At 45.4% G+C, this 15,881-nt stretch overlaps 1 protein-coding gene across 1 annotated transcript; it reads left to right on the plus strand.

Moving 5' to 3' along the window:
- The first annotated feature begins 767 nt into the window (after positions 1 to 767).
- LOC148408348 (uncharacterized) lies at positions 768 to 13,021 on the plus strand. The gene is made up of 11 exons (XM_088441582.1): positions 768 to 995; positions 2,255 to 2,375; positions 2,698 to 2,796; positions 2,892 to 2,925; positions 3,755 to 5,553; positions 5,626 to 5,656; positions 6,276 to 8,041; positions 8,735 to 8,780; positions 8,880 to 10,681; positions 10,753 to 10,789; positions 10,927 to 13,021. Exons 1-11 carry the CDS (start codon positions 901 to 903, stop codon positions 12,471 to 12,473), a joined length of 7,377 nt encoding a protein of 2,458 aa, XP_088297708.1. The 5' UTR covers positions 768 to 900; the 3' UTR covers positions 12,474 to 13,021.
- The last annotated feature ends 2,860 nt before the right edge of the window (positions 13,022 to 15,881 follow it).

Consider the following 15,881-nt stretch of genomic DNA (forward strand, 5'->3'; position numbering starts at 1 on the left):
AACATCGGCCAAAAATAATCGCTCAAATGGCTGATATTTGCGTATTCGATTCAATTATTGATTACGCATAAATCCATATCATAAACTCGTATTCTTAAATTTACACTGGATCATGAAATGTGTGTTTTTTAAATCGTTTTATAAAGTACAGTAATGATCGTGTGAGCGACGCAAGGAAGTTGCGCTAAGAATTTACCTTGATGTCACTGCACACAACATATTTAACAAAATAGTAATTAAAATAAAAACGTGTCAAACGAAGGTATAATTACATTTTCACACTTGTTCGTAAATGGGCTTAGGTGTAAAGCTGAAATTTGTCCGCAGTAAAAATAATACAAAAATATGCAAATCTACAGATTAAAAATTAGCCTGAAAAAAACTCACAAGCATGCAAACTACCGGTGGAGCTCAGATTCGAGCCACCGACCTCTGAACGACGATTGTAATTTTCAATGGTAACTCGTATTTTAGTTGCATTTTGACGTGGACTTCTATAATAAGGATGCATTGATAATTAATTTTGAGGTGTTTATTAGCTCGTATTTGATTTTGGACAACATGCTGGTTCAAATGTGTTTCAACCAAAAAATCTGGGCAATGGATACTATTGCGCTCTCTGGTGGACAACATGATTCACTGCAGTGTCTAGTTCCTGGTTGATAACACGCTCTCGGCGACTCTTGGAACAGCACGCAGCATCAACTTTTTAAGAATGGAACTAGTCGCTTCTTAACCCGTTAAAAATCATTTTAACTAGAATAGTGTTCATATATACTGTTGCTGGTAGTCGTTTCGGCGCGGCATGAGTCTGTAGACTCTTGTGCTGCTTTTGCTTTTAGTGGACTAGCCAGCTAAGCTAGCTAACTGGCTAGTTAGCTAGCTACATTGCTTTCCAAAATGACTAACTGCTGCGCTGCAGCCAACTGTGATTACCAGCAAAAGGGGCCCGATAATAGCATCCCACTTTTCAGCTTTCCCTCGGATCCGGAGCGGTAAGGTTGCTTTTTTTTCATTGTAGAGTGGAACATGCGTGAGGTATCGAGCATGCAATAGAAATATGTTAGCCGTTAGCATTGTCGTTAGCCCAACATCATGTTGGCTAACAGCGAGACAACTCCGTTGAAAATGGCGCAGGCTCACCACACTCCTCAAAGAAGCCGTGGTAAAATAAAGTCAACGCATTGGTTCCCGATGGAAAAGTAATTGCAACGGTGCTAGTGGTGTTAGTATAAAGTTTTTGACGTTTTGATAAAACTAATAGAAAGCGTGGTAGGAAACTTTATTCTGCAAAGTGCAAAGCCCCTATTTTGGAAACGCCATCTAGCGGCTCAGCGCGGTAATGTAAAAAAAAGAATCGTATGCTACGGTTCTTATTTTTCGATTGAAAACCATTCACAATTTTGTAAAAATAAAAGTAATAATTAAACAAAAACAAGTTGTTTTGCATTTCCATCCATTTGAGCCGTGCGATCATTAGATCTGTCTTCAATTGGGAATCACAGAATGACTCAGCTTGCAATAAATTGATTGGTTTCCAAACTTTTTCCTCGAAGGGCCACATACAGAAAGCTCGAAGGACGCAAGGGCCACTTTAATATGTATATTTTTAACTTATCAAGCACACCAAAATCAACAGTGGTTGGAAAATGACTTTTGCTACGAATATATTGGTTATTGCAGCACTTTTTCACGATGCAAAAACGCAAATTAAGTCTTTTTATGTCAGTTAAAAACAATATTTGAATAAAGATTAGATTAGGTTCAGGCAAAAATGGTTTCCACCAATTTATGCTCTGTGTTAAGGTCCAAAATTAGAACAGATCACAGAGGTTGCGTTACCAAATATACCTGCAGCAACTGAAGTCCATGGAGAGATTACTTTTTTTTTTTTTGCTTCTGTTCCCTTTGTAGTAAAGTTTGTTTCTTTTGTTAAAAATGAAAAACATACAATTGATTCTAAGGAGGTAAACCTGCTATAAATATGGTCTTAAATGGTCTCTTTAGGAGTGGTTGAATTTTTTGTTAATAAATAAAATTGTTGGACTGACTTGTTCTGAAGAAAAATTGCTAGAAAAAAATATGGTATAAAATTGAAAAGACAATAGAATGACATTATGTGTTACATCTAACTAGAAACCAGCCATAACTTCATTTTTTCAACTCCAAGAGGACTGAGGAAAAAAAAATAAAAAAAATCTACCACATGAATGGAAAAATAACACCTTTCTGATTGTGTCTTTTTTTTTTTTAGCTGTCAAAAATGGTTGACTAATTGTTGTCGCCAAGATTTGGCATCCCAACCTCCGGAGGAGCTTCATAAACTCTACAAACTTTGTGCAAGACATTTTGAGCCCTCTTTGATAACTCATCAGGTAAAAAGACAACATTTTCTTGATCTTTTGCTCAGTCATATTGCCATATTATGCTTTTTTCACTTGTTTATGATTATTTAGTGTCACTTTAGTTTCAGTGCAGTTGTGTTTTGCATCAAACTGGACAGAGAGAACTGTTGCAAGCTGGTTCACATTTCCATGCCTACTTGTCCAACAAAAAGCATTGTTGTCCAAATGTTTTGAATTGCTTTCATTCATTTAATCAGTAGAATAAAATACAGACTTCAGGTTTTTGTCCAAAAGAAGAACTTCTTGTTTTCACTCAAAACAGAAGTCCAAGATGTTTTTTCTTTATTTCCAGGAGAATCTTTTGAACGATGACGCCGTTCCAACAATATTTGACTTTGCTGTACCCGCCAATAATGACTCAACGTGTAACAGGAAACGTGCCGGCAGCCCCGTGAGTTTCTCGGTGGCTGACAAATGCCTCTTCAGATTTTCACTCAAATATTTCAATAATACATCAACCTTGTTATTATTGTTTTATCAATACAGGTAGAAGAGGAACCCAGTGTGAAGAAGACAAAAGGTAAGATCCGCTGCATGGAAAGCAAAATCTGTCTGTAAATCATGACTGGGTGTTTTATCTCCCCCTTTCTCCCTCTGTCTCCCACCCGCTCTGCCCCCTCTTGCTCTCTCCCTTCCCTCCTTTCTACCTCCATCTCGTCGGCTCTCCCTCTCTCTCCTTCCATCCCTCCTCTTGACCTCGCCCCTCTCCCTTCTTCTGTCTCATTCGCGCGCTCTCACTCTCTTCTCTCTCGCTCCCTCTCACACCCCCTCACGTCTATCGCTCGTTCACTCGCTCACTCTCTCCTTTCCTCATTCTGTCTCTGTCTTTGTCGTAGCTGTTAAAAACGAACTTGTCCCTCGTAATAGGAAACCACTTCTTCCTACTTCCTTTTGAACATGTAAACTCGCCTCGCTGATGACCTACAGTGTATGCTTTCCTTTGATTCTTTGAATTCCATTTTTACTTCCACCTTTGGTTCTCAAAGCGCTTCACACTAGCTAGTTATTTACCGTACTGACAATGCATCATCGGGAGCATACATATGCCCAATGGCAAAACAGTTTGGTTTTTTTTTATGTTACAAGTGTTCCGTAGATATAAACGTCCTCATGGTGGTAAGTAAATGACAAGAATCACATTTGAACTGTTGATCCCCTGTCTCATTCATCATTTGAATGAACCCACATTTGCTCATTCTGCAAACATGAAAAGATTAACCTTATCACATACACAGGAAGGTTCTAATAGATTTTTATTTCAACAATACTTCTGTAGAAAATGTTTGCTTTTGTTGGCAATATTTCATACAAAATGTGAATTTGTACCGTTATTTGCCCTTTTCCGTCAGAAAACATAGCAGCATTAAAAGTGACCGAGGAGACAAAGGATGTTCCCGGTGATGACATTGCAACATTTGAAGAGAAAGATTACGAAGCTCAAGAGAACGCAGGGGGCTTCAGAGCCAAAGAGACTTTGAAGGCCTATTTCAAGGAAATCCTGGCACTGACCGGATTCAGCATCAACGGCGGGACAATCAACACGGATGAGTCGACCGGCGGAGCAGCAGATCGGCATTCTCTCAAGCAAATCTGCGTGGAGAAAATTGACAAGAAAGAAATCCTCCAGTTCAGTGAGAGCTTAATGCGAGAAGAGATCCAGAACAGCCTGAGGCATGCCAGATTCTTCTCTATCCTGCTCCAGAACGTGACCACCATCGAGGGGAAGGAGCAGATCCCAATTTTCATTCGATCCGTCACAGAAGCAGGGTTCCCGCAAAAACACCTGGTGGGTTTCCTGCCTTGCCATATGGATGCCGAGGGTCTTTTTCACCATCTTATATCGGAGTTAAGAAATAAGTGGGGCTTGCGGATGGAGCATTGCAGAGGACTCTCATATCTAGTCAGCGGGCGCATGTGTCAGCCATTGCGAGACCTCACGAGCAGAATTTTACTGGAATTCCCGCAAGTGGTTTTATCCCCAAGCGACCCCTACGCGTTTAACATCTGGATTATCCGCTGCATGCCAGTGCCCACGATTCAAAACATCGTGGACACCGTAGAGGAAGTGGCCTCGTTACTCAGGAGCACGCCCGAGCTCTACAAAAGATTGGAAGGAAACATCCAGCTGGCGTACGGCCATATAAAGGGAGAGGTGGATCGGATCAAGGGCATCATGAGTGTCAGTTGGGCGTGCGGCACTGACGCCTTCCAAACCATGTTGGATATCCTGGAGCCTTTCCTGAACTGCATCAATGAAATGATTTCCAAGGTGGATGAAGACGCCGCCGAAAAGATGGCCAAACTCAAGCCGGTTCTGAGGAATTTCAATTTCATCATGACGTTAGTTGTGCTGAAGAACACCCTCTGCTGCGTGAGCATCCTCAACTCCAGTCTCAGGGGAATCATTAGCATGAGCAGTACGTTGCAGTACACCATTTCCAATGCCTTAAAGCTGGTTAACAAATACCAACAGGACATCGCCATATTCAACAGAAAATGGTTTTCGGACGCGGTCGGTCGAGCCAAGAAGCTCGGCGTGGAAGTCGTCAAACCGGAGCTTGACCGCGCCGACTCCAATGATGCCCCGCTCGAAGACTTTTACCGAGAAACGTTAGCGCGGCCCATTTTGCAGTATCTGGTCGCGGAGGTCAAGCGCATTTTCAGCACCGAGATGGTGAGGATTCTGAGGTGGCTTTCCTTAGTGCCGTCCTACATGGCCGACCACAATTTCAGCATCCGACGCGACAAAGTCGCCGACGCCAATTTGAACAACCTGGCCAGGCCAGACACTTTCTACGAAGAGCTGGGTTGTTGGGAAGTGAAATGGAAACACGCCAGCAAGCGCAGGATTCTGCCCACCACGGTGTTTGCCACTCTCAAGATACCGGACATCGGCTTTTACCCGAATGTGCAGAGCCTGCTGAGGGTGTTGGGCACGGCGCCGTGCATCGCTGCGGAGGCGGACGTTTATGGCCAATACCACATGGTGCTGGAGCGATGCCACGCCTACCTGAAAGACACGCCGGAGGACCAGAGGCAGTGTAGCTCCGCGTACGTCTACGTCAACCAAGATGTGCATTTCAACGTAGAGCAAATGGTGGACTCGTACGTCCAGAAGCACCCGGACATACTGCAGATGTTACAGACCGTGAGTACATCGCGGTAGAACTGTTGTGGCCAGTGAGAAAACCGGCTTTGACACTTTTGTCTTCTTCTGCAGGATGAAGAAATTAAAGATCAGCCTCCGATGGGTAAGATGATTTATGCAAATGTTGTCATGAAGGAGCTCTCGATTGTAGAACCTAAATTCAATCATTTGAATTCTTTACATCATTTACTAACCGAAACACAAACCAAGGGGATTTTTTTTTAATTGAAAGGAGTAAAAATATTAAATTAAATTCTATTTATTCTATTTTAGAGCTGCCAAATTTATATTGATATGGTTTCGACCAGGTGTATCAAACGTACGGCCCGCAAGATGGTTTTGGGACGCAAAGTATAAAAATGAGCTGAAGTTTTTCAATAAATGAAAAACTTGAAATGTTTTATGATGAATAGTAATGTTAATGTTTTATGATCAATAGCGATGCTGTGCTGTTTTGGACTGGAATACAAAATAATAAATGTGAAATTGTTGCTTTAAAGTTGCATAAATAAATATGTAGCAATATTCTGGTCGGTCCAGCCCACTTGGGAATAGATTTTCCAGCCTCACTCTCAAACGAGCATAAGCCTCCTAAAATGTATGCACATCCGGAGAATGTTTTTTCGGACTCATATATAACCATACAATTTTGGCATCCGAATTAGAATTGTACGTGTGTGTTCCTTTTTTCACGTTTACCCCCTCATCTCCACTTACTGTAGCAAGTCAAGGAAACCATGCGGAAAAAGAAATTGAAGAGGAGTTACAACTAATAAACATGGAGATGGACGCCGAGACGCTCGTAGAGATGAAGTGTGCCGAGACGGACAGAGAGGCTTTGAAGTCTGCCCTCCAAGCCCGAGTGACTGCAGCGTACAACAGCCAAAGCTGGCAACAAAGCGAGCTTCCCCCCGCTCAGGATGGAGAAGTGGAGTACGTGACCAAGTCCGAAATGAAAGAAGTCCTGACCGTGTGCGAGCACGCAGTCAGAGAAGGAATCCTCGCGGAAGCCGGGAGTTCCTTCTTTTCGCTGTTCATCGATCGCGTGGTTCAGTTCGGCGCAAAGGACTACCTTCCCCTCTTCCTCCGATTCGTCGACAGTTTTGATGTCATGCGACTGGAGTTGATGGGCTTCCTGGAAGCGGATCTGGATTGCGACGCCATGGTGCGTCGCCTGATGGAAATAGTAACGGAGGAGTGGCGTCTTGATTTGAATAACTGCAGAGGTCAGGCGTACCTGGGATCTGGAGACGTTTCGTACAAACTCAAAGCTTTCGCCTGCAAAGTGCAGGAGAAGTACCCGCTCGCCATCAGCACACATTGCTCTTGCTATTCGTTCAACACGTGGTGGGCCAAATCCATCCCGGTCCCCATTGTCAAACGAGCCCTGGACACGTTCGAAGAGGCGGTGATGTTTTTCGGTAGCAGAGCCGCTCTGGAAAAACAGCTTGACCACGTCATCGCCTACGGTCTTCGCGAGAGCTACGAAAAGGTCCAGGAATTGCAGGGCATGTACTGTTCCTTTTGGCAAGAAATGCACGACCCGTACGAGGTGTTTGTGCAGATGATAGAGCCCCTGGTGGAGTGTCTGGAAAAAGTGAAAAACAACCCCCAGAGGTGGAAAAGCTCCGTCTCCGAACGAGCAGGGCTCCTCTTAAACAAACTGTTGCAATTTGATTTCATTATGGCTTTGGTGGTCTTGAAGAATACCTCTTCCTTCACCAGGGAGCTGAGCGCGGGTCTTCAGAGGGATCATTTCAATGCGGCATTCCAGCTCTGCCAAATCACTGGCATCGTGGCCAATCTGAACAGAATCAAAACAAATTTGAAAGTATTCCACCAGAATTGGTTCGACGAAGCCTGCGCCATCGCGCAAAGTCTAAGCGTGCCCATAGAGATGCCCGAAAACTCCTTGCCCAGGGACAGCTTAGTCAAGCCGCTGGGTTTTTACAAAGACGGCTTGAGCGCGCCCCTCGTCGATAACCTCATCAACGCTGTCAAGGATCATTTCTCGGAGGACCACAAAGAAGCTCTCAATTTCCTCTCCCTGGTCCCCTGCCTGGTCACCGTGAGCTACATGTTTGAGAGCTTAAAATCCAAGCCGCCCCTCTACAGCAGCGACCTTCCCGACGCCGACAATTTCTTCACCGAACTCTGCTGTTGGAGAGTGACGTGGAAGACCAAAGTAGCCTCCGTGACCATCCCCAATTCCATCTTTCAAACACTGCGCCTGCCGCTCATGCAGTACTTCGGCAACATCAACGCACTCCTGAGGATCATGGCCGTGCTACCCAGCACGGCTCTTGAAGATTGCGGTGTGGTGATGCGCCACAAGAAGTTCCAGGAGTACCTGCGCAACACAAATCCCAAAGACAGGTCCTTGTGCTTGGCCGTGCTACAGGTCGGCACGGATTTCAACAGGGATCTGGACCGCATGGTGAGCCAGTGTTTGAAGGTCACTCCGCAAGCCCTGGAGGGGATCTGTTTGGTGAGTGCTTTCATTAAATTCCGCTTGACTTTGTGGTATCGTTTTTCCTGGAGCTATAATCGGGATTTTCTTCGGTCGTTCTGAGCAGTTACAAGTTTCCTGGGAGAAAAGAATCCAACCGTTCATTTGAAGGTTTGATTTCTTCATAACATGAACCTGAAAATGTTGCAACATGTGCTAAACCTTGTGCTAATCTTTGCAAAACATATGCCTTTATTTTTCCAAGTTTAATGCGCATTGCCGTTAGAGATTTAATTTTCCGGCAGACTAGCTTTAAAGAAGAGATGAGGTCAGATGATCTAAAGAACATGCACCAAGTGCTACTACAGATGAAGTTCCAAAGTTGATCAAATCAGACACCTATAGCACAGCGCTCACCCAAACATGTTTGAAACCCATTTTTCACAGGTATTAAATCATTGAAAAATGTGTTGTGAACCAATTTATCCCACTATAAAATGAAGTCTTCCCCCTTACTAATAAACGAAGAACAAACTTGGAAGATATTGTAGTCATTTTACAGTATATATAAAGGTTAGTTGCGATTCAGGGATCCTAATTGGCTCATCTGCAGCTGGAGATGTCATGTAAAGACACATTGCTGTGTCAGAAATATGTATTTTCTAATGCAAGCTTTTGGATGAATAGATGATGACTTGTAAACACATGTGCTAAGTACTTGTGTTTCCACAGGATAAGGAATCCAAGAGTTTGATCAAAAACTCAGACAATACGGAAGGTATAGTATGTTTTTGAGACAATCTAAATGATTCTGCTATGAATTTGATAGCCCCCGAATAACTTTGCTGTACTATTTTTTTTTTTTTGTAACATTTAGTGGCCATATCTGTCAAGATGGAAAGCGATCTTGAACTTGAGCAGTGTCCTGATATCAGGGAGGATCAGCAACACCCAAAGCCGGTCAATGAAACCGGACAAAGTGGAGACGACCGACAAAGTCTGCGGACAGTTTTCAGACAAGCTGCGATGCTAGGGAGAAAAAATAAAAGTATGATGGACCTCACTGAAGTGGAAATGGAGCATTTCGCCCAGGAGCTCAACATGTGCCACTGGTCCAAAAAGGACAACAAATGTTCACCGACTATGAGTGAAGCTGAAGTCGTCACGTTACTCACAGACGGAATCCGAGAAGTCATACTGAACGAGATACAGGAATCTCCGTTCTTCTCGCTTATCACGGACAAACCTGTAAAGATCGCCGATGAGACCCACCTACCTGTTTTCGTCAGGTATGTCCTAGAATCCGCCCCAAAAGTAGAACTGATGGGTTACTTGCCATATGACCAAAACTGTGACGTGGATACGCAAGCGAGCAAGCTGACCAAAATGTTAACGGAATCCTGGGGTTTACCCATGGCGCAATGTCGAGGACTAGCTTTCATGCACCCGGGCTCGGGTTACCAAAGCCTGAAGAAAATGTCTTTGGACATCCTGGAGAGCTATCCGCTGTGCGTCGTAACGCCGAGCGAGTCCTGCGGCTTGGCCCATTGGCTGGTCCGCAGCGTGCCGTGCCCGGCCGTGGCAAAAATGCTCGACATCACCGAAGATTTGCTCCTATTCTTTGACCGATCTCCCCGTCTCCAAGAACGGTTGGCGCTCGCTGTCGACGGGCTCTTGAACGCCCCGAGAGAGGCTTTGGAGGAAATCCCCGAAACGTGCTGCTCACGATGGAAGAAGAGAGAGGACTACTTTGACATTCTTGCCGACACGTTGGAGGGAATTCTCAGTTGCTTGGACGCCGTGTGCTGTCACGGCGGAGGCGCCGCGTCCGTGCACGCGCAAGTCCTCTCCGCTGCTCTGAAGGACGTGGATTTCGTCGTCACCCTCGTGATCCTCAAGAACGCCTGCGCTCCTCTTCGTAACTGCAGCACCGTCTTCCGCTGTGGAAACCCTGCGGATATTCTCTGCGAAGTGGAAAAGATCCCTGCGATCGTAGAGGCGCTCAACAAAATGTTGGAGAACGTGGGCGCGCTCCACTCCGCTTGGTTCGAACAGGCCTATCGGCTGGCTAGCAAGGTGGGCCCTCATCAGATCTGTTTCCGCGAGGAGGCCGGCGGCTACGAGTCTCCGGAGATTTACTACAGAGAAACCCTGAGCGTCCCCCTCCTCAAAAGTCTCATCGATGAAATGAAGTACAGCTTCTCAGACAGCCACCTGAAGGCTCTATCCATCCTGTCCCTCCTGCCGTCCTGCAACCCGCAGCCCCTTCTTCCGGAATCCACCGACAAACCTTTCAACTTCTACCTGTCGGATGTTCCGGAACCGGATACCCTCGAGCGGGACATCGACGCCTGGGCCGCGGTCTGGAGAGACAAAGACCAGGATGTCGCCCCTCCCACATCCATCGCCGAAACATTAGTTCATCCCGAGTCGAAGAACCACCCAGCCGTCATTTTACTGCTCCGTCTCGTCGCCGTGCTGCCCAGCGTCGGCATCGAATGCGACCTGATGAAGTCGACTCTGAATTCACTGAGGGATATTTTAAGCAACATGGTATGCAAGGGGAACAGGACGGCTCGGGTGATGCTCCTCTCTCACAAGGCCACCCTGCAGAGGCTGCCCCAGGTCATCGCCAAGTGTGTTGAGCTTGATCCAGAGAGCGCTCCGTGTCTTTCACAGGTCAGTTCCATGCATTGTGCTTATTTATCAGAGCGCCGTTTTCAACGCATGACCTATTTTGCTTTTTCTAGGTAACGGAAACGGTGCAAGGCCTGCATCTAGACCGAGGTAAGTCCCGTTGATCTGATGGGATCCCGTCAATCGGAATTATTTTTTCTGCTTCCGTTCTGGCACGGAGTCCTGCGTATTCTGTTTATTCAGTTCAGTCCAATAGCTCCCCTAAATATTTCCATAATTGCCAACAGGTGGTAATGCAGAAGAATTGTCGAATCAGGAGTCGGCAGCGGTACCCAACGCTACCGACGAGACATCTGAGGAGCTTGCAGGTAGAGAGGAGGAATCCGCCAAACCCGAAGCTGTCCAGAAAAGGGTCCAGGGGCAGAGACAGCTAGTGTCCTTTTACGAGCCGCCGGTGCGCGAGGAGATCATCAAAGAACTGTGGGATTCTCAGTTCTTCACCATCATCACGGAACAGAGCGTGGACATCGACGGCGAGATTTACGTCCCGCTGTGCATCAGGTACTTGAACAAAGAGGACATCCAATGTGAAGAAACGCTGGCCTTCATCCCCTTCGCGGAAGACCCGGCCGCCCTCTTAGAAGCCGTCGAGACGGCTCTCTCGGAAAAATGGGGGCTGAACATGGCGTACTGCAGGGGACAGGCCTCGCTGAGCGTCGGGAAGGTCGGAACTCAGATGAGAGCGGTCAGCTCAGCCATAGCAAATAAATACCCTCAGGCAATAAGGACAGTCAGCTACGGTCTGTCCCTCAACGCGTGGCTGGCAAAGTCTTCTTCCGCGGAAGAAGCAGCCCACGTGCCGCCGGAGACGAGTCAAATATTACAGTGGCTCACGCAGGACGCGGAACGGCAGAACAAACTGGAAGAAATGATCCTCCACGTGTTTGGGAACAACGAGGGAAAGGGCAACGAGCTGAGGGACATGCTGACCAAGAACTGGAAGAAGAGCCACGACGCGCACGAGGTGATGGCCGAGATCGCCGAAGCCGTCCTGCTTTGCCTGAACGAGCTCAAACATCAGGGAAGCGCCTCGGACCGGCGCCAGGCGCGGCGCTTCTTCCAGTCGCTCAGAAACTTTGAGTTCCTTCTTTCCCTGGTGGTGCTGAGGGACATCTCGCGTCAAACTAAAAAGCTAAGTCAGTCCCTCCAGGGCAAGCCCTTGGACATGCTGCTCGCCGTCAATAGCTTGCCGGATCTCAAGGCTTCTCTCAGGAACTCGGCGAGCGACATCGACGCGCTTCACGAGGCGTGGTTTGACCAAGCCGTGGCGCTGGCCTCCAAATTACACGTATCCCTCTTCCATCCCGTTCTCCTGCCACCCCTCAGCCAGATTTACAAAAAGGCGCTCAGTTTGAAATTGGTGGAGCACGCCGCGTCGGAAATCGACAAGCTCTTCTCGGAGAAGGTGACGGATACCTTCCGGTGTCTGGAGATCGTGCCTTACGCCATGGCCAAAGCGGAAACGGGCACCCTGGCCGCTCTGGTCCTGCGCCTGTACAAGGAAGACTTGCCCGACGAGGCCTCGCTTCAAGAGGAGATGAAGTTGTGGAAGGAGAAGTGGTTGGACCCCCTGGCCGGCTACCTCCCCACCACCGTCCTGGACACCCTCAAGACGTCCCAGATCCGAAGTTTTAGTAATATCGAGACTCTCCTGCGGCTCCAGGTCATTTTGCCCTTTTCCCGAAGGGAGAGTAACTTCAAGCAGGGGAAGAAAAGCTTACAGGAGTTTCTCCAGAGGGAAAAACCATCCTTGGCTGAGCTCCACCCGCTGTAAAAGCCGCGGGCCTTCCGACGGGCAAAGATGGTGCTGCCGCCGTACGCAAGATCGACATTTACGTGTATGATATCCCTTTCATAGCTTTCCCTTTTTGTTGATAGTGCTTTAATCAATTTTGGGATATATTTCACCCCCCCCCCCACCCCCCCCCAGTAGTTTGTACAGTTGTACTGCCCGATGGGACCAACGTGGAGGCGGCGGTCGGCGCCCGCTAAAAAGCAATGATCCATTGACCATTATCGACGCTTGTGTGCCTTGATGCGAAAACAAATATTTCCTACGACGTGTAATAAAAATTGTCCCGTTGGCATTCACACAACTGCAGTAGTTTCTTCATGACCACAAATGACCAAGTATCGCATTTTTACCAATATTTTGACTTTGAAATGTCACCTCGCGCACGCATTGAAATGCTTCGTTCACAAATTCCCTATCACATTGCAGACTTTATTTGCTGTAAACCTAGCTTTTAAAAGAATGTCTCCTTGATAGGAAAAACATATATATTTGTCAAAAAAGTAATAAAAGTGTCCCAAAAAGATCAAGCCTGCTGTTTTTCTTGAGACACAAGGTGGCACTGTGGGTCTTCTGGCATCATTTCTCTGTCAGTTAAGGTCAAAGCAGGTTCATGAAATATCAAGATAAAAGATTTTCCTGTCCCCAATTGACTTATTCAAATTTGTTTGACTTTTTGTCTCCTTTACCTCTGCGGCATCGGAATGTTCAACTCATCGCTTTATGCTGTAAATGGTGGCTTCAGCAATATTCCGATGACGAGTCAAAAGAAGGGCCGACATTAGGGTCACCACGCTGAAAAATTGGTCGTTTTGTTCAGGACGACCTCAAAAATTGGGCCGCGTCACTCAAAACACATGAAATTAGGTGGAATTGACCCGAATACCGGGCTCATCCTTTTTTTCTTGAATTTCTAATTGTGTTATTTTTGAGACGACTGTTTTTCAAAAGCGATTATGCAAATGGCGCCTTTTTTAAAACCATTGTAGTTTAGTTAATGTGTGATTTCTCAGCACAAGCGTTTCTGTCAATTATTTGTCCGTTCCTTAGCACAACTTTAACTATTAACCTAGTGCGGTTTTTCAAATGATAGGTAAAAGTGTCGTTGCCATTACCGGTTCATGTTCCTAAAATCTGAATATACTTTATGTAATTACCGTATATTTTGCATTCGTTATGTTCGAACGTTTTGATTATCGTGTACTTCAACAGAAAGGGACGCAGAGAGGGACGCAAATCGATTGCTTTTTAATAGCGACGGTGCGTCGTTCTTTTCAAATGAAAAGCAAATGAATTGGAACATCATAGTGACTTCTTTGCCAAACACGTTTATTTAGTTTTACATGGATGTATATAGTTGCCGCACAATTATAGGGGGACTTGGCAAAATCACAGGGGGTAAAAAGTTTAATGACAATTGGGTTTGCAATCAGGATCTTTGTATTTGTAAGTGGATTAAAAAAAAAAAAAAAATCAAAGGCTTTGATGGTGACCTCAGTTCAGGAATGAAGAGGCTGGGTGTAAAAAGTCTTTCTGAAAGCTGGGCAACACCCACACACGTAACAATCTGTGCCCATTCACAGTTGACTGCCATGAAAAACACATCAGAATCTGGAACACTCAGCGGCCACAACATTAGGCACACCAACGCGTGGAACCCATGTATAGTAACCGGTTTTTAGACCATATATAGTAAGGCTTTTTTTTTCCTTTTGATGTTTTTCACCAACGATGACCTGAAGCCAGGTCTCCCATGCACAGGTTCACAGGTTTTAAGCACTCGACTACACACGACCACGACTTTGACCAAATATCAAATATGACTATCGTAGTTTTTTATTTGATCGAGGCTTATTTTTCCACAGAAAAGAGTCACCATGTACGCAGTCAGGGTCTTGAAACCAAGACTACCATCTAGTCAGGATAAAGCTTTTTTTTTCGCCCAAAAACCTACCACGACATTTTGGCGGGGGACTGCAAAAAAACAGACAGTAAGGAGTTTGTTTTTTTTTTGGTAAAAAAAATATGGCCATTAGAGTAAGGCTTTGTTTCAACGAAAAAGACAATGTATAGTTGACTTTTTTTGTGAAACAACAAACATGTATAGAAGGCTTTTTTACATGAAAGAAAGACCATGTATAGTGAGGGTTTTTTTTTTACGTGAAGAAAAAACATGTATAGTTCGCCTTTTTTTTTTGTTTTCAGAGAAAAAGACCACATCTATGAGGCTCAATTACCCTAAAAACGACCATGTATCGTGAGGGCTTTTTTTTTTTTTTTTACACAAAAATGTATGACTTTTTTTGTGAAAAAACAACCATGGTAAGGCTTTTCTACATGAAAAAATAACCATGTATAGTAAGGCTTTTTTCTTTCTTTTTTTTTTTACTAAAACAAACAACCATAGATATTTAGGCTTTTTATTTTTTGTTTTTGGTTTTTATTTTGCTAAACAATACAATATATATAAGGCTTTTTTTTTTCTTTGCAAAATACAGACTGTCTATCTTCAGGTTTATGTTTTGTTTTTGTTTTGTTTTCAGAAAAAACTGACCTTATACACGAAGGCTTTTTTAGCTGCATAGTAAGGTTTTAAAGAGCAGGTATCGTAAGACTCTGCTCCCTGCAAAACATCGACGTGTAGTAAGGCGCTGAACAAAAAACGCTTCAATGCAATAATCCCAATGTAAATTTAAAACATGACAGAAAACGACCTCATCGGCGCTGTAGTACCTTTTCATAATCCGGGTCAAATATTAGAAGGCGAGCGTGTTTGAGTTTGAAATTGTAACACGGGTCATTGTGGTGTTTTTGATGGAATCGGGCCCACATTCTGGATTCTTTGGATCCGCGAGTATGTCGGCTCCGGAATAAAAGCTCGGCAACACCTGATACACGGCCCGACCTGAGTTCCAGCAGCTGGGGGGGGTCAAGGTCAGGACAACAGCTCACTTCTGCCCAAAGCACTTGAGGAGCGCAATCTTCTCGAGAAAGCTTTCCCACAACTGCCTCTGCAACATATCACTAACCAGAGTGTGCTTCGCTTCGCGGTGAAGGATGAGGGGAAAAACAAAGCGACGCCTTCAAAGCACAGTCATGCCAATCGACGCTCCTCAACATACGAAATTTTGGAGATACGAGCAACCTCAGTCAGATGTTGTATTTACCCCAAATCAAAATGTGTGTTTCTACTAGCGGAGGCACATAAAATATATTTAATATAAAGGTTTCTTTCTGTTTGGTGTGAACGCTTCAGGGTCAGCGAGAAGGCGAGCAGACGGGCGCGCCCCCGTCAGGCAGGTCGCGGCGGCGCGCTTTCTTATGCTAATGCAGGTGTGACATCAGCAGCCACATCAAAAAGTGGGCTGGGGGTACTTTAGAGCCCGATGT

Source organism: Hippichthys cyanospilos, chromosome 18 (genome assembly GCF_059441005.1).
Source record: "Hippichthys cyanospilos isolate Australia breed blue-spotted pipefish chromosome 18, RoL_Hcya_1.0, whole genome shotgun sequence".
NCBI classification, from domain to species: domain Eukaryota; kingdom Metazoa; phylum Chordata; class Actinopteri; order Syngnathiformes; family Syngnathidae; genus Hippichthys; species Hippichthys cyanospilos.

Bases quoted from the DNA above. Each gene is read 5' to 3' on its own strand.
- LOC148408348 (XM_088441582.1), top strand. From the start codon at position 901: ATGACTAACTGCTGCGCTGCAGCCAACTGTGATTACCAGCAAAAGGGG. The intron at 996-2,254 runs GTAAGGTTGCTT...TTTTTTTTTTAG, and splicing joins TTTCCCTCGGATCCGGAGCG to CTGTCAAAAATGGTTGACTA. The intron at 5,657-6,275 runs GTAAGATGATTT...CACTTACTGTAG, and splicing joins TAAAGATCAGCCTCCGATGG to CAAGTCAAGGAAACCATGCG.